Raw genomic sequence first — 19,774 nt, forward strand, 5'->3', positions numbered from 1 at the left:
AGAGGTCTGGTAAACTCTGTTCTAATATTTCTATGCTCCAAGTCTTGTAAGTTTGTGTGTGTGTGTGTCAAACTGAACTAATTAATTAGCTCATCTCTTTAATGTGTATCAAGAAGCAGTTGCAGGAAGAGAAAGCGGAAAAATCTCCAAGTATTTTACATTACAGTCATTTAGCGCACGCTTTTATCCAAAGCGACTTACAATTAAGATTCTATCACATTTCTACACCGTAGGCACAGCTACGGGAGACATTTTGGGATTAGGTGTCTTGCTCAAGGACACATCGACATGCGACTAGCAGAGCCGGAGCCGGGGATTGAACCGCCAACCCTCTGATTGAAGGACGGCCCTGCTCTCCACTTAGCCACAGTCACAAGTCTTGTATGTTTGTTTGTCAAACTGGACTAATTGAATCGTCTCCATCAGCTGTGTGTCTTCAGCTGCAATCAAAGGTTGCCATGCTATTGAGTGACTCCGGTTCATTTAATAAAAAAAATCAAGATTAGGCACACCTCAAAAACCCCTGCCTTCCAGTCAAGAACCATGAGTCCAATCACCCAAATATTATTATCATGAGAGAGAGAGAACAGATTCAGCCGAATGCATTGATGTAGAATTTGTTTGTGGTGTCAAAAATGTGAGAACGAGAGTGGGCTCGGAAAAACTGTCTCTGTCGGCTTTCCTCCAGATATTTCTGGTTTCAGTTTCTATGGGAGTCGATGCAAAAGCTCTTCATGAACGTACCATCCAATACACACCAATGTAAAAAACGGAGGTCATCTTTTCCTAAGCTTCAAAGAAAGTTGAATATTAGAAAAATTTCAATGAGATGGGGTTGAATGAAACCCAGAAAGTATAAAATGTGAGAAACATTTTAAAATGAAGTCTCTAGCTGGAAGTATGAATGAGTACCATACATAAGAGTTGAAAAAGTTTTTTTTTGTAAGTACCATTTATTTGAATGCTGACTTTTTCCAGTTAAATATGGAATATTTCCATGGTAGGAAAGTTATGAATTATAAAAGTAATAGCAATAATGCTCTAATTAAGCTGAATTTTTAGTTAAGTTTCTACTTTGAAATATTTGTAAGGAGTTAAGGGACAAAAAAGCAGCGGAATAATAATAAAGAGTAAAGAATAAAGATATAAACAGTTTGTAACACCCAATGATAATTAAAGGATCTGAAATACTCTATACACAAAGCATACAGACTCACACCTTTAAGCATCCAAGTCCTGGAATTGACGTGCACTATTCTCATATGTGCACACACAAACATTAACACTAGCATTGACACAATTGTGCTTTATTGCTGTACAGGTACAGTACTTATAAAACATTGGGAACATAATAATGATGAAATATCACATACAATCTTTTTTCTTTCCACAAACACATGTATGCCAGTTAAAATATACTGCATGTCATGTACAAAAGAAAGACTACAATTAAAAAAACAACACCACTATGAAAGGCAGTGAGATACCCCCATTTAGCTGCTATAAGGGACAATAAGATGGCCAATCTGCACTGGCTGTAGCACCAGAGAGCTGATCTCAGAGCAGAGATTTTTAGATGCCTGACTAACAGCGACTGGCAGTAATCTGGCTGCCAGAGTTAGGCAACGCTTACAACAGACTGAGCTACGTCAGGGGATTGTATATGACGGAGCCGATATGTGCACGGATCGGTCCAGTAAAAGGTGGATGTGGATGGATAAAGAGTGCATGGATGAGAGACGGGGGACAGTGCAATGATTCACAGTGCAGGGAGAAGCAGTTCTTCACATTAGACAGCCTTTTTTGTTGTTGGATCTTTTCAGCATGAGCACATTATAAAGGGCCAGGCCCAACATGTGGTCGTGCAAGGTAAAAAGCACCGATATGCTTTAAAAGACAATAAAAAAACAATTCATCTCATTTCATGATTTCAGTAAACATGGTAATACACAAATCCATAATGCACACGACTAACCACAACCCTGATCATAATGAAGGACCAATCATTGGCAAGGTTGAGTAGCTTGATCATCGGTTCCTTTCTATTTTTGCTTGATCATCGGTTCGAATCCTTGTGTGAATGAGCTGAACCACACTATGAGGAAAATGTTTGACATAGTTCTGCATTGCAGTACCGCACTATTCATGCAACCCCATGATCGCAGCATACAAGGTGTGAGTCGTGGAGCAAATCAATACTTTATCAAAAATGCCGCATCCTTATTATTAACTAGCTTTACAAAAAAAAAAAAAACTGCATACATAACTTCTGAAGACAATAATCACATTAAAAAGGAGTCAGGTACACCGTTTAGATACAGGCGCATGTTCCAGTAATAAGTTACACAGGGTTCCAGGCAGTGAAAGAAAACTTTGCATTTATACATTCAGCCAGTCAGTCAAAAAAAACGCAGCTCAGCTGATTTGCCATCTCTTGTGAATATCAGTGATCTTCTCCAATTCCTCTTGAATATTTGTGCGCCGTGGCGCACTGACAGCAGCCGAGATCGATCCTGTGACGGGGCTGCTAATTCGTACGGCTGAATCAATCAGACACATTGTGGGTGATCAGTGGGAATGAGAAATCAATTAGAGCTATTGATACTTTGTGGCGCCAACAATCCAAACCGATCTTCGCAGATCAAACGGCTTGTTGAGACACACCCAGCCCATTGAGAAGTCAACACGACACCACAGAAACATTGTGCAATAAAACATCCATATACAATGAAAACATCTGCATTGCATCATAGGAACAGAACAACAGGGAACAAAACTAATACTAATAATGAATAGAGTATAAAGAATTTCATAGCCATAGACGATCATTCTGAGAAAAAAACAAAAAGATATTCACATTGTAAAATAAACCTCTTCTCTTTACCTTAGTCATTGCATCTAACCCAAGACATTCTTAAACCTTAGTTTCACCATCATAGACAGTATTATCTTATCTCTTCCTCATCTTTTAATTCAATCTCTGTGCTTTCCTGCGATAGTAAAAGCTAGAACGTACAACACCGGTCACTATTTACAAAGCGGTTACCATGGAAACACCCGTAGAGCCGGTTTGATCCATTAGGAAGGTGGGGGGTGGGGTCAAAGACCAAGTCGGGGTGGGGGGGGGGAAAGGGGTCTGCTTGTTCGGGTTAAGGGAGGGAAAGCAGATGAAGGGAGGACTTGGAAGGCGATGTTCGTCTGTGCCGACCCAGCCAAGGTGGAGAAATCTGTACAATAGTCGAGTTCGTCTGTGCGCGAGTTCCTGAGCTCTGCACAATCTTCTGAACAACACTGAACACGTGAAACTGTTCAGGTGTCGATGAGACACGATGAGAGTCAAGTTGTTGTCTTCCGATTGTAGACGGTTGTTTTTTTTCATGTCCTTCTGATCCATCTAGAAACAGAATCACCACTGAATCGCAGTAACAGCTATGATTTGGTCATTTATGTCAGTCTGCACATGTCAATATATGGGGACTACGTGTATACATCTGATTTTATAACTATACTTGTTAGTCTAGACGTATCTTTCACAAGTTGTGTCACTTTGGCACAGAGTTTCATGTACACAACATAAACTGTATACCCGTCAGCTGAAGCGTTGTTATTTTGGCTTTACCTTTACACCTTAAGCAGGATTGTTTTTTTTTTTTGGATCCCCGTTTCCTAGTAAAGGTTAGCGCAGTAGGTTGTATTTTAGCTGAATGTTTTTGTTCCTCAAAGGCTGGTGGTAACAATGGGGAAGAGAAGTGCACCATGGGATATTACTGAGGTTACCCTGACCCCTGGTTGCTCGTTGCCAGGGCCGCAGTAGCACTTAGTGCCCAAACATGAGAGGCTAAGTGAGAGCTGTACCTGAAAAAGGTCCCATATCCAAGCCAGTCCACTGATGCTAAAAACTGGTGTACGAAGGCGTTGGTTGACATGTAAACTTCAGAGCGGTCTGAGACTCGGTGGCGCGCACACACAAGCATTCATGGGAACATCACAGGACAGCACGTCAAGTATAATCAGCACCATATTCTGGGGTGGAACTCTAGCAGAACAACATGATACAGACTGATTAAAAGGGCCATTTAATATCTGACTACTATGAAAACACTGCTGATCTGATCTCTACATCAGCCTCCCATTGATGGACATCATACACGTGGTCTCAGAAGAACTGAAAATAAATAATATTCTGTCTCTTTTTGTTAATAACATCTTTGATCACAAAAATAGCACCTCATGGACCTCTACTGTGTCTGAATTTTTTTCTTCTTCCATGGACGACACTCGTCAGTGTTACAGAGTGCTGATCTTGTATCACAAAGGTTGGGGAATCCTCCACAGTCGAGGTCAAGAGGCGCGGAGGCAGGACCTTCAGCCCAGGGACGAGGCTCACACTTTGGGGCTTGGAGCTTTGACCTAGCCCCTGGGCATTGAGGTTACATGGTCCACATTAAAAAAAAAAGGAGCAGGGCCAATACATGTGACTGCATCACACGACCTCTGTCACGGAGAGGCCTTCCTATTGGTCCAGAGCAGCGTGGGGGGCAGGGCCGGGGACTGAGGTGGGCGGTGCTTCCAGTCACCCCGCCCCTCACACTGCGCTCGCCGCCATCGCAGGAGCTCCCCGAGAGTGGCACTCTCATCCCTGTTGGATAGACGCAACCGCTGGAACACCTGGAGCGCAGAGCAGAGGCGAGGACAAAAAAACAGAGCATGTTTACAATTAAACCACACACTAAATAATGGCTTTCTCCAGAATGGATTGACACGCAGATGACAGAAAGCTGAAATGACAAAGCTGTGATTGGAGGAAGTAGGGAGAGGGGAGTGTGAATGACAAGCAGCAGTTTTATATAAAGAAAAAAAAAAAGTATCTCATTGTCATTGCAAAAGCATCTTAAAGCAGAGGAAGATGTTTGAAATACCATCATGTCTCAATCGGAGATGACCACCTACAGAGCTAGAAAAATAGGAGAGTTTTGTCTGATCCATTTTCTTGAAAGAGGCAGCGATCACTGGGCTGGCTTCTCCTCTCAAAGTAGGACAGGTTTTCTCATGAATCATTCTAATAACAAACACTGAGCTGAATCTGGTGTGGTCACCAAGCCATCTCATGAGACAGTTGATACAGAGGGCAACAGAGAGGGAGGGGTGGGGGGGGTCCCTTCTCTGACTGACAGCTCTAACAGCGACTCATTTCCATATTCTGTCTTTGGACCGTCTATAAATCACCTCAAAGAAGGTCTTGTGAATTACACAAGGGACCTTTGTGCAGTGAGCAACTCAAGTGGCTCATGTTCTTTCTCAGAGACACTCGGGTCAAATGCCCAAAGGTGCACACATGGTTATCATTCTGTGTAAACAACATCATCAGTCATCTGCCAGTCAACATCCATGTAAATCAATCAGACAGGAATTCCAATCTGCCTCAGTCTGTCATGCCGGCGACAACAGGACCAAACCCTAACGATCAAGACCAGATTAGGAACCGGAGGTTGTAATGGGGGCAGTTGATGGGCTGTGAAAGTGCAAATAACTGTTGTTATCTATTGCTTCATAAAAAAAGGTTAAGTACTTTCCTAAAACACATGGGTACTGTGGTTTTCAATAAATGTGACGCAAACAGGAGTAACTAGCACATTTGTCACGGACTATTTTCAGCCGTGGATTAATACACATTTGTTGCACTGGTGAGTGATTACAGCTGAAGGCTGTTGCTGTAAACTACAGTGTCCATGTTCATCATGAAGGAACATGTGTTCCAGTGCAATGTGTTTTTGGACAACAAGGACGCTCTATGACAGAGCAATACGCTGTATTGTATTGTATCCTATACATTGTTAGTAGTGTAAAGGCAGTTTTAATTAAAGTCCTTTAATAGGATTTATTCTAGAAAATATATCACTATCTTTTAAAATTCTCATAAAACTGATTAAAACCTGACTCTAGGCTGTGATCTCAGTTTCCCTTATAATTTGTTTCTTGCCTCTACCCCCCTCCTCCGCTTCATATCTCTGCTGGAGTTGGAGCTGTAAGCTAATTCAAGTTTGCAGTACATAAAATGCAACATTTTCTCTGCATATTGCCAAGCATACAGTGCATTAGTGATGCATTTCACACGGACATTGCCACATAGCAACAGACACACATGGTACACACACAGGCCAATAAATGCACATTGCACACACTACATACTTTGACATGCACACATAGGCAGGGTCACATGCACATATCTGGACAACTGCATACCTGTGAGTGTCCATATGCAAATGCACTCAAACACACACATACACATTGATTGCCTGCACAAGCGCCATACTCAGCGACCTAATCCATAATTTACACCTCCCTGCCAGGCTATTCTCTGCTCTGGCGCCAGCCAGGAACACCAGCTACTGGAACAGTAGACAAGTAGGAACACCCTGTCCTTCGTCAATGCATGACAGTACATGGACACGGACACACACGCACACACACACACACACACACACACTCAATGCTGCAACTTCAGATACATTAGAATCCAATAATTCTGAGAGAAGAACATTTGAACAGATTCATAGTTTGCGGCCTTGATGCCTAAATATAGACATAATTTGAATACTCATCTTCAGAGTGTCTGCATTTAGAGATCACATTTACCCTCATGCTTAAACCTCTCTCTTATGGCAAGTATGTGGGCTCTCCAACAGCAATGTTATGTGTGGCTGTTGAAATTGGCAAACCTCGGGTGATAATATGCTGCGATAACTTCCTGGAACCTGGCTGCAGGTATTAGCTCTCATGCAACCGTATAAACTTTCGTCAAGGCCAGTCAAGTTCTTCCACACCAAATTTGGAAAACCATGTCTTAATGGACATGGTTTCCTTTAGTGTTGCCTTAAAGAAGGGATTCATTGTATGTGTATGCAGCATTGACATTTCTTTTAATTCAAACTAAGGGGCCTAGCCCAAACGATACAGCAGTGTGCACATCACTTTGACGGTAGGGTCTGTGTTTCAACTAAAAGTAGAATTATCCGGCTAAACTTTTTACGGACCGCATTGTGACTTTCATTTAGCAAAGTGCTGTGTCGGCCAATCAAAAGGATGTACGTTCCTGGTAGATTATTTACGGTGTTTTGTTAAGTGTTTAAACTCATGAATCTGTTACTCAGACTGGATTTTGGATTTTATTTGTTTGTCCCACCGGTACCTGAAACAACATGCACCCCCACCAATTCAGCCCCTTGCATTTTAACTTGTACTCCCCAATAAGATCTCATCTACCAGAACTGATATGAGTGATATAAAATATGAAATTGCTGTAACAATTTCATTAATTAAGTAGCCAAAATCAGAAAAAAACACGTAGACTCCATTTTTCCACTGAAACATCCTCATACTTCTGACATCTTAACCGCGCCCTTGCTCACAATAGCACGGGGGAGGGAGCTCATATCCAAACCAACACGTTAATGGCTTGGTAATGTTATGTTAATAATATGGTAATATCGGAAGTCTAGTGGTCACTCCGAACTGTCACTCACAGACGGAATGCCGTGAGGCCGCAGTGTGACAATAACCTCTGAGCTTCTCCTCAGAAAAAACACACATTCTACTGCTAAACACAGTACATGCGTGTATGTTTTATGATTGATCATTCATGCTGTGTGTTCATCACATATACACCCTGCAGACAATTTAAATCATTCACAATATATCGGTGCCTCTAATAAACAGCTACACCTTTAATCATTACAACATCAAGACAAGGGAAATCAATACCGATGCTAGATCTTTTTCAAAGACGCTATAACAGAGACCTCACTAAATAGTGTGTATTTCTAGAACCCTTTTACCCAGACTGTTGATGGGAGAAGTAAAAAGCAAAAAAGAAGGACTGCTAAGAGGGAGAGATGTCGATGACCATCGACGCCCTGTGTGTGAGCTCTTTCCTGGAAATTTCACGATGGGTTAGGTGACGTGGGGATTTCAGAGAATCCTTTATTCACAAATATGCTTTAACCTTGCCAAACATGGGGGACTCATGCGGAGACACCAAAGCTCCGTCTTTGTCATCCTTACTGCTGTTATTCTGAATAGCAAACATGTGGCGCAGTTCTTCTCCCACTTTAAACATCATTACTTCTGCCTGGATTTTGTCGGAAGGGGAAAAAAAACTACTAAGAATATTAATGGCTGTACAATCCAATCATTTAGTTGGAAGACAGTCCGCCTATTCTTTATACGATTAGTCTAGACTGCCGTTGACTACTGACTACGGGAACCAAAACAAGCCAGTCCATTCATTCCTAATGGAGTTGCCCATCCCCCTCTTCTTCCTTCATCCTTTCCTTTTCATTTATCCCATTAGATCTGCTAATCCTGTATAAACACGGTCTGGAATGCAGCTAATTGAAAGGCATTCTGGGTCACAGACTTGTTCCCATCTTCTGAATGAACTCATGGTGATGGACCTGTTCCCGACAACACACCAGATTACTGAAGTAAGGAATCAAGATACAAGTTGCAATGATAACAGCAGGAAACCACTATTTTAGAGACATGTTCTGACACAGAGATAATGTCACACACATGAGGAAGTAGATCTGGAGTGACTTCTGAGGTTATACAACTCTTAGTAAGAAGTAACACCAGTGACCGCAAAGAACACTGATCGCCTGTCGTATTTCCAATACACTTGCATTTTCTTCCTCAGGCACTTGCAACCTTAAAGTAAGATGCTGACTGTCATGTTGCAGCCTCAAATGAAGATATATATATATATATATATATATATATATATATATATAAAGAAATAAAGAACATGGGAGTAATTTACTCCCTTTAACACTAAACAGATGTTTATAGAAATCCACAGGAAAGGAGGCATCAATCTATTCAAGCTGAAGAGTTATTGTCAGCGTTATAGTAGATTAGAGTTTAAATACACGAAACAACACTTAAGACTTTGTAATCACCAGATGAATCATCCGCATATCCTATACCCGATATGTCTCGTGCAATTTCAATATCAGTGACAATGTAATAATATCTCAAAGAATGATAATGTTGTTTGGATATGCTGACTGATCAGGTGCACCCCACACAACAGCCCTCTGCATCACTGCACAGAGATAAACTGACGTAGAGATCTTTTTGAATTTAGCAGCTTAAAAAGCGTTTCACTGAACAATAAACAATATAGGTAGCCTGAAATGAAAAGAAGAATAATGATGAGCAGGTATACAGATGCAAAGAGTCCAACAGCGGCAGTTTCCTTACAGAAATGAGGGATAAAAAAAAAGGGGGGGGGGGGGGGGGGGGGGGGAGGAAGCATCAGCGTCACAGATTGTTGGATCAGACTTTTCACCCCAGACAGAAGAAAGGGCAGATAGATAATCTGATTCCAGACCAGTGCTTAAAGGACAAACAGCAAAGTAAACAAGGAGAGCTGGTGAAGCTAACAAAGCAGTGGTTTTCAAGATTCTTCCTTCGAGGGCCCACATTTTCAGAAGATTTGAATCTTTGGATTAAAGCAACCAGAAATTTTTATCAAATAATTTTCCTGCCTTAAAGAAGCAGTTCACCCCAAAATCAAAAATACTCATTTTCCCCTCTTACCTGTATTGCTATTCATCAATCTAGATTGTTTTGGTGTGAGTTGCCATATCGCCATAGAGGCGTCCTTGTTGCGGGGACTTTCACGTGGGAACTATTTTCTTTCAACCATAGTTGAAACATGAAACTGCTCACAATGTCTGTAGAGTATCATGAGTAACTGGGTCATGATTTCTGGAAAGAGACATTGCTGTTGAGTTGTTCAAATGTATTTTTTTGGCACTTGTGCGTACCACAAGCTGAATATAGTCCCATTATATAAGAGAGAGGGCAGACATCTCTACATCTGTTATCTCCTCCGCTAGACCACTCACACCAAAACAAGCTAGATTGATAAATAGCACTACAGGTAAGAGGAAAAATATGTATCTTTGATTTAGGGGTGAACTGCCCCTTTAAATATTGGTTATTATTGGAAACAATTGTAACTGCAATAATTGCAGGATGACCACAGTCTCCGTTGTCCATGAGGGACAAAACTAAACATTCTTTAAAGCCATTCTACAGGAGGGTAACTCCTTCATACTGAAATAGAGGGTCGGGTATTAAAACTCAAGACAAAACTTCTGAGGCTCTTCTTTTGTGCACGATAAGGATCATTACTTTCATGATCCCGCACTGGGTCTATGAAAAACACTGCTATTAAGGGTGGAGATCGGCGAGGAATGGCATACACTCACCACATCCCTACATGTGAACAGGGCTTCCAGTGAACCCCCCTGCCCCCCCCCTCGCTGTTTTAGAGGGCTGCCCCCGCACCGAACGGAGAAAAGTTGAGATGACCTCTCTGGAAGATAAAGGAGGGAGTGAGAGTAACAGCCAAGCTCATTAGAATCAAAAGGGAGAGAGAGAAAAGAAAGAAGAAGTCATAGTCATTTCCATACAGCCCAATAGCTCACATATTCTGAGTAAAAACTTGGAAAACTAGACTTTTAAATTTGCAGCACGAATGTGCTTCAGACTTTCTTGGCAGCCTCAAACGGCTGAGTTCACCCCTAATGTTTAGGCAACCTGAGAATTGTGAAGTGGGTACATTGTGTGCCCTCCACATCTCTAGTGGCAGTATCTTACGAACGTCCTTAGCTTCTGTGAAAGTGGGACACTATGTGCTTTGTTCATTCTTGTGCTTCATGCACCACCGACAGTGATACTCAATCATTGACTGAAGCAGTCTGTGATGAATCTGAATCAGTTTTCATGTGGTGAAACTTTCTGGAACGGGATGAAACAGCTGCATTCTGGGATACAGGACGCAGCGACATAGAATATTGAGCAGAGCCTTCACATCCTGAACGCCGTTATGCGAGACATTTTAACTTGTATGTACCCTGCAATAATGTGACTTCCAGATGAAACCAATGTGGTGGAGGAAAGGCTGCAATGGTAACATCTGTGGATCGATTGTTGTTATGACAGCCGGTGTCTTAAATAAATCAAATTTCCTGTTAGAGTTTGCGGGTTCACTGCATAGCCTGTGGACATGATCTTATTAACAGCAGAGTACATGTTATGTCGCGTTGGCCGTGCTCAGCAGCCACATTTCTAAAATTGTTTGAAGTTGTCTCTCCCACATCTTTTATGTTTTAGAGGCATAAGAACATGTTTGCAACGTATTCAGATGCTTTGTGGCTGTACATGAATATAACAACCGCAGTTGCTTTCATTGATCCGTATTTGTGATTATATTTTTTTGTGATTTTATCCACAGCTCAGCAGAAATGGTAATGACTGCTAGTCAACATAGTACTTATATAAGCTGGAACCATACATACAAATACATCCAGCGTAAAGATAGTTCAGCTGACAAAAGAGACGGGGCCGGTGGACACACACACACACACACACACACACACACACACACACACACACACACACACACACACACACACACACACACACACACACACACACACACACACACACACACACACACACACACACACACACACACACACACACACACACACACAGGCTACAACGCCAGCAGACTGTCTCCAGCAGCCGCGATGGAGCCGGATAGTGAAGCTTTCAGATCCAGTGTACATTAGCCGTTCATCAGTAGAGATTGTATTATTTGTAACCAGATCTCCCAATGAATACAGGTTGTAACAATTCAACTTCTATAGAATGGCATGATCAAAAGTGGAAGTTATAAGAAGCTATAAATCCAATACAGAGTAATTTGCTCACCAAGCTAATTCTTCAGGGTGGGTATATGACTTAGTGGCAAGACAAAAGGGATGAAGAGTGTTATAATATTGTGGTAACTCTTCTTTTCAGTTTAATGATGGATTAATAAGAAAAAAGAGAATATGAAGCTGGCCTTTGTTAATAAAAGACAATCCTATTGAATGTCTATTTTTACCTGAGGAGAAGGTACAGCGCAGGATAATCGTCATGAGAGCTTTGTGGCTCTACGTGGTAATGCTGTCCCTGTAGAGCTATTGCAGGCTGTTAGTCATGCGAGTGTGATCAAGCTGGTAAGCCCCTCTATGTTTATATCTTTAGATGATTAAGGCTTTCTAAAATGCATGCATTTATCAGTTGGTGGTGTCTCAGTTTTCAGAAAGTTCTTTAAGATGGTTTCTGCTTGGCCATCAAAGTTTTATCAATTGCATATATCAGAGGCTGTGTGTGTGTGTTTCTGCATGAGAGCATGTGTGCAAGACATTTAACTCAATCCTGTAACCATACACCCGTCTACAGAGCCAGAGAACGATCACATGTCATGAGTGATACATGTTGTTCAAAGGAGGCCACTTTCCCCGTCCACTCAAAATGTCGACCGACCCACAGCAAAATACAGGCCTGATATAGTCGTGTTGTCATTGTCTGTGTGTTGGTGTGCGTTTAGGCTGTTAAGTGCCGGTCTCTGTGTGTTTACCTGAGTATGATGGCTGTCCATGTGTCTGTGCAGAGAGGCGGAGCTGGTGGAGTTTAACTTGCTGTGACTCTCATCCTCCAGCGACCCTGAACACACAAAATCAAAAAGCACATTACATAGCAAAAATAATCTGACTGCGAGTCCTCCCACACACAGACTGATGGACATCTCACCCGTTAAACACAAGCAGGGGTTAAAAAGGCTTTTCTCAAGAACTGTGATTTTCAATCTATCGGAGCATTTAAAGAACACTGTGATCAAACGTGGGGTCCTCTATTATGATATCAGTGGTCTTCTTTCCTTATTCCTCAGATCGTTTCATTGTCTCATGTAATGCACCTCCTCCCCTTCTTCAGTGACCGTGCAGTGCTTTTATTTCAGGCATCTCTAAGATGAATTTCAGTGCTTTTGTAATTATGTTGTGACTTGGGCAAAAGGGCAAAAGGAGAGTTAACAGCTACTTTCTTCACTCCACAGGACAGTCACTTTGTACAGACATTCAACCTGGACTTGATCATTTCTTTCTTCTTGAATTATGCGCGTACATGTGCAATACGCGGGCTGTTACCGTTGGAGATCTGGTTGCCGTTCTCTACGGGGGCGGGGCTTTGGGAGTGAGGATGCGTGTGGTTGTTGGCGTTCTTGTCCTGTAGCTGCAGAGATGGCGAGGTGGGGGCAGAGCCACAATCTTCCCTCCCGGGCAGATTGATATTAGAATTGAATCCTGGGAAGAATATAGCCAAAGGACAACACACTACATGTCAGTACATGTCATATACAGTAGACGTCAGATAAAGTTTGGATTAAATCAGGCATAGTATCTGTGGGGTAAAACAAAATCCAAAACAGCACAGGGAGTCTGTTTTTAAATTGGTTTTATTGCAAACTATACACATTTTAGTATTATATTACAATTGTATAATTCAGCTAATCATGTGTTAATCTCCAGTATCTTCTCACCACTTACTCCAACTCCTCCTATCCCATCTAGAAATTTAAAAATGATTCATCTGTTCTGTCTGGCAGGAAGGTGACTCCACATGACCTGCTGCTGCTCCTCGGGGCTCACATGCTGTGACACACCGACTGACTAAAAGACTGTGGGTACATATGTGCATGGTGGAGTGTGTGAATGGGAATTCGTCAGCTGCCGTCCCAAACCGAGAATGTGTGCCTCCTGGTCCCCCCCCATGGTCACAAGATGCCTAAATATAAACTTAGCAAACTCTACTATAGGTCCCACGGGGCAGGTGTGTGTTTCTGAGGCACATAAGGCCAGGTAGAGGGAGGGTTTCCATGTGAGCGTTGCATGCTTGTGAAGAGTCCAATGAGTATTTGGATTTGTACAGTAAAGACTATAATGAGGGAAAAGTTTGACTTTTATCTAATTTTGGCTAATTTGTATGTTGCTGTCGAGGCATGGGGTGTCGACAGTAATTTCCTGAAGCCTTAAGACCACCTTCCCCTGGCATTCCTGTGGTTTACCCATTCCCTGAGGATGAGGAAGGGGAGGAAGAGGAGGAGGGAGAGGCAGCTGCTCTTCACAGAGATGTCTGGGATAGCAACTGTAACCCCTGGCCACTCCCACAGCGTCAGGTATCACACTAACAGCCAACAGAAGTAGGCCGTCCCCCTAAGCCCATCGGCATCCCTCTGCGCTCTGATCTAAGGGGACCGCCTTGCTTTGCTCACTCAAAATAACAGCAAGGTTGTGAACCCCAGTGCCAAGTTCACCTCTCTCACACACACACACACACACACACACACACACACACACACACACACACACACACACACACACACACACACACACACACACACACACACACACACACACACACACACACACACACACACACACACACACACACACACTGTTTCCAAGCTGCCACTCGAGTCACAGGAGTTCAGCTTCCTGCCCCTTGAACTTCTTACATTAATAGACGTATGACACACACAACTTTGTCTTCTAGAAAGTAAACAGATCCACAGTAATATGAGACTCAAGCAAGATGACAACAACACTTTCACTAGATTTTAATTGTTCAACTGTTCAGGGTGGCCTGTTTGCTGCTGCTGCTGCTGGGCAGTGACACTGCTTTCAGTAGAACATGAATGAGCTGTTAAATATTTGATACCCATCCTCATCATTCTACTGCTCATGCATTATTTACCCAGCCACAACAAATACACTTGGAGGAAACAGACTCAGACAAAAACGCAGTGGGACAACACAGTTTGTATCTTCTCTCATATGCCTGTGCTTTGTCAAGCTCAAGTATCAATGGGAAATTCACGCTCATAAAGGCACCACAAAATAATTTATCTGTTTGGGAACCTCTGGACCTGAAGATCCACCCTTGTCATTGACTAAGCATGACACATGTTTGGCCTCTTTTTTGCAAAGGTCAACCTGTGCATCAATGCCAGAGAGCCTGTATGTGCTCTGAATGTAAGCGCATCGAGCTACAACACACACACACAAACCCAGCTAGATCATCCTTATAGCGCAGTATGAGGCTAAATGGGCAACACCGGCTCGCTCATTAGGTAACATGTTAAAAGGCAGCTGCAGCGGCCAAAGGGCACTGCACTTGGAGACTGTAACAAATGGGTCGCCTCAAGTGGGCCAACGAGGGTGGCTGGCTACAACACCTGAATCAATGGAAGGAGTTTCTAAATGTAGAGAAGGGGGATTTATGAGAAAGGCTGCCGGGCGCTGCCTCCATCTCACCTCCCGACCACTCAAACACAGAGCATGTGTGTAAACCCGCAGACACACAGACTCACACAAAACAGGGGGATATTACACACATGCTCTGTATCACTCACACACACACACACACACACACACACACACACACACACACACACACAGTTCTCCCAACAGCAAATGGACCATTGACCCATGCATGTAGATGCATTTCCTCTGCTAGTGATTTAGATGTGTGTGAGAGTGTGGGCGTGCGTGAACATTACTGACAAACCTCCATCTCGCATCTTGCGGCCAGAGGTGGACTTCCGCAGCAGGGTGCGACCAGAGCTGAACAGAGTGTTGAGCTCATCCAGGGGGCTGGTCAGGGGTCTGCCATTGGCTGGGTTGAACAGCAGGGGAGAGGAGGAGCACGAGTGTGCTCTCCGGGGCTCAGGACGTGACATCTTCACTGGGGAGTAGGGAGGTGGCTTCCCAAGTGGTTCGCCACTTGTCCTATGAGAGGATGAGGTTTTTGGGGAGTCCGAGCTCCCTGTGACAGATGCCGTTCGGGTCAGAGACAGGAAGTTAGCCTCAGGCGGGAAGGGGAAGTACGAAGGAGGTCTGTAGGGAGGAGGTGGGGCATTGGGGGGAGGAGGTGGAGGTGGAGGGGTGAGAGGAGATGTGGACTTCTTCTCTGGCATGAGGACAGTGAGGCTAGGGGAGGAGTCAGCCCTCTGGCGGGCATACTGTGGGGACAAAGGGCTGTCTGGGCCGGTAGCATAGTTCAGGTTTGTCTCAAACACAGGCAGCTTCTTAACCTCTAGTGGGGTGAGGGGTGACTCGTCTGACGCGGGAGAGCAGGTGACGGGAGAGGGGGGAAACACCAGGAGAGGTGGACGGTGGGGAAGCAAGTTGGGGAAGGGAGCAGGGATGTCACAGCTGCCATCTTTGCCATGCTGAGTTTTGGGAACTCCGCTGCTGGACGTGCTCTGTGAGTAAGCGATGTCCATGGCAGCGGTCACCCCTGCTGCCAACCGTTTGGTGTCCCCGCTTTGAGCATGAGACGCCCCCAATCCTACCAGGCCCAAGCCTAGTGCCTCCAGTTTGGCTGCCTTGCTAACCACAGTGGCAGGCGCGGCGCCATCCTCGTGAGGAAAATATTTCATCTCCTCATAGACGGCCTCCGAGTCAGCCAGCTCTGGACTATCAGGGGGCTCCTGGAGACTTCGAGCCCGTGGCTGGGAGCCAAACATCTCTATGTACACGTCCTCTTCATATTGGCCCTGGTAAAGGCTCAGTCCTAACCCTTGTGGGGCATCCACAGAGGCTGCTTTCTGCAGCAAACCAGGAAACCCTCCAAATCCCCCCGCACGGGACAGCAAGGCTAGCTTTACATCGGCAGGACGCAGCTGGTGAATGTAGGGGGCAACAGCGTTGATCTCCTCATACGAGCCTGTCAGCTTAGTGTTGGGACTGCGCTTCGGTTTGGGGGGTGGCACCTTCCTCATGGCTGTGTAGTCATCACTGTGGGGACGGGGTTTGGACAAGGCTGAGGAAATTATAAAGGAAGCAATTAAATACAGAGAAAGTCAAGGCACGGAAAAGCCTCATCTGTTGCATGTTTTAAAGACCAGTCGAGGCGATTTACCTGCAGGGTCTGTTGGGGACAGCTGGGACTTAGGAGGGCTTCCAGCGGGCGAACCATACCCCTCTGGAGTGGGGCACTCTTTGGCTGCCATCGTCAACCCTGCACTAACTACTTCATAAGATGCACTCAGACGAGTGTTGGGGTCCCTCTTTGGTTTGGGCGGAGGTTGCTTCCGGGGAGAGGAAAGACCTCCCCCACCTGCTGCGTCCTCATTGGTATGAGCTACCTGCTGCAGGGCTGGTTTGATGGATGGACTGGCAGAGGAATGGAGCATGCTCTCCATGGCGAGGGGGATGGGTACTGAGCTGGACCGAAAGTGGCGAATAACTCGACTGCCCCCATTGACGGGACCGTCATAGACTTTTCCGCTTTTCTCCACAACCCTACAAATTGGAAGAACAACAGAATTTATAATCAAGTGGTAGAAAGAGAAACATATTTGACCGTTTGCATCGCCATCACTTGTGCTGGATTCATGATTTTCCCAAAGGAAGCATAAAAGTTACAGGCACAACCTTTTTTTCCCATCCAATGGTTTTCTGATCCAGATTGAGTTAATGATGTCATTTCGATCACCAGTATGCTCAAATCCAAAGTAGGCCTGCTTCAACTGTCATGCCACAAATATGAGCTAAGGAGGCCAATTGGAGGATAAAGACCAAAGAGATTATGCTTTAAATCTAATCTCCTTCCAGTGATACCATCAAGTTCAATATTTCGTTTGCTAATCTGTGTGAGCCATCTGTTGGTTCCAGGATTGCAGGCAGGGGGTGGGGGTGGGGGGGCGAGCATGTGTGTAGATGATGGGGGAAGGCATTCTGAAAACCTGCAGAGAAATTAGGTGAGTTTGGGTCAATATTATCCCCTCTAGTACGCGACAACTGTGACTCCTCTCCCAGTCCGCCTACGGACACCAGTCCTCCTGTTGGACGCCTCCCTGTGCTCCTGTCTATTGTCCCAGCAGCAGATGCTACACGCACAAGGACACAGAGGACACAGAAATCATGTGTGTGTGTATGTTTCAACATAATAATTAAATTATATCAAAAGTATAAAAAAATGTCAATACGGTGTTTGATGTAAATGATATGCTATAGTGAGACGTTTCCACTTTTACAGCACTTTAAAGTTGAAGTTAGCTAGAAGCAAAACTGTAGTGAACACATATTTTGTCATCTTGTCAAAACGTATTGAGACATTAACGATAGTAACCAATCATTGTCACGCTGAGATGAATTATTAACAACGGTAATAATCAGCGCAAAAGGTGATGCTTCCTCTGCAGGCAAAGAAATATGCTATTGAAATAATAAATGCATTAATTATGCATTGTGCCACAGAGCACACAACATATATCACATGTATGCAGGTTTATTAGGGCTGAAATGCACAAGTCATATTTCATATTTCAGGTATTACCATATACAAGTCATTTTTCAAAAAATTTGAAAAGTGAGTTTTCAAAATGAAGGTTGCTCATTTAGCAGAAGAGTTTCTTATTACTTTTTTATTTAACCCTTTCTAACTCAGCCCTCTAGTGTTATTCTATTTGCTCCAGGCATGGTATGTTATATTAGAATGAGGTGAGGTGGAGTTAAGGGTAACACAATAAGTGCAACACAATACTAACACAATCTGACAACGCTGCTCATTATCTGACTATCTCTCACAAAACATACAATTAAAAGCCTACAGCCCACAGGGATACAATCATTAATGGAGACAATATATCGCACAGATATTGGCACACTTGTGCGGAAACACACACACACAAACAAAGCAAATGATTCCTTCATATAATAAATCCTGGGAATGACAGTAACTGCAGATTGTTGACTGAATGAATTATACTGTAGTTAGTAATAAAAGCCCTATTTCAGTGAGAATAGAGTCTTGATGGGTTGCATTAGTGCGACGTAATCAGCAGAATAGTGGAAGTCTATCATCCAAACAACAGGTGAACTTTTTAAGCAACTGAACGGGGACAAAATAACTACAAATAACAGATGGGAAAAAATGAATAACCGTACATCGATATTGCTCGAATGCTCTCGCATCTTTACCTTCAGACCTGAATGAAGGCGTGTGAATTGAGGAGGTGTTTGCTAATTTACCTCCTGACAGGCTGATCCTCCTCCTTGCCCACCGGCTCGGGCCTCTCACCAAGCGGTGGGCTGTTGCCAAGGGTGTTGAGAAGGCTGTTGCCATGGCAGCGTAGGCGGTCGCTCTCTCGTGCGATGTCGGATGCATTCTGGATGACCAACTGGTCGTAGGTTCGCAGCCCCATGTCCTCTGCCCCCTGCAGGAAACGCTGCACACCGCACTCCTCTTTCTGCTGCGATGACAGCCTGTGACGGACGCGCTGTCGGGCCAGCCAGCCGCGCACCACTGAGACACGAGGAAGAGGAGGAGAGGAGGAGAGGAAGAGAAGAAGTCAGAGGTGTCACGGGAAGAAACACAGATGAACCTAAAAGAGCATCACGGGTTGTTGGTTCATTATTTTGGATATTACCTTTCTGGCAGGTGATGATCTTTTTATGAAGCTGGTAGCAGCGGTCGTTCAGCTGGTCTGCCTGCCAGTACCTCAGAAAAACTTTGCTGCTGCCGATCTACACACACAACAACACAAGTCATCGTTGTTGTACTCTACACTGCCATCATCATGAGCTTCTGGGAGTCCGGCTGTCTTCTGTTGGGAATCTGACACGAGTGTGACATGCCAGCTGAGAGATGGGAGAGCATTGATGTGGCAATGATGTATGACAATAGGTGGGTGTGGAGTGTGGGGGGGGGGGGGGGGGGGGGGGGAGTAGGGAGTTTGCATTTTGACTGCATTCACTTCCTGGATTTAGATACCAGGTGCACAGAACTGTGGGGGTGACATACTTCAACAGACGCTATGCATTCCAACGCACGCTACTTGATGGAGCGGTTCGTGTGTGAGTGTGTC

At 44.1% G+C, this 19,774-nt stretch overlaps 1 protein-coding gene across 1 annotated transcript in view; it reads right to left on the reverse strand.

Moving 5' to 3' along the window:
* Positions 1–1,291: 1,291 nt before the first annotated feature.
* The window catches only part of myo16 (myosin XVI), an 89,942-nt gene continuing 71,459 nt past the window's right edge, over positions 1,292–19,774 (reverse strand). Inside the window, exons 30-36 of the mRNA XM_076107069.1 lie at positions 19,337–19,433; positions 18,939–19,212; positions 16,825–17,207; positions 15,469–16,725; positions 13,050–13,205; positions 12,482–12,567; positions 1,292–4,668 (exon numbers count right to left, since the gene is read on the reverse strand). Coding sequence (XP_075963184.1) covers positions 4,498–4,668; positions 12,482–12,567; positions 13,050–13,205; positions 15,469–16,725; positions 16,825–17,207; positions 18,939–19,212; positions 19,337–19,433 — 2,424 coding nt within the window. The 3' untranslated portion in view covers positions 1,292–4,497. The remainder of the gene's footprint in view (positions 4,669–12,481; positions 12,568–13,049; positions 13,206–15,468; positions 16,726–16,824; positions 17,208–18,938; positions 19,213–19,336; positions 19,434–19,774) is intronic.

Source organism: Anarhichas minor, unplaced genomic scaffold, assembly GCF_050575085.1.
Source record: "Anarhichas minor isolate MPS153535 unplaced genomic scaffold, ASM5057508v1 ptg000004l, whole genome shotgun sequence".
In the NCBI taxonomy this organism is placed as follows: domain Eukaryota; kingdom Metazoa; phylum Chordata; class Actinopteri; order Perciformes; family Anarhichadidae; genus Anarhichas; species Anarhichas minor.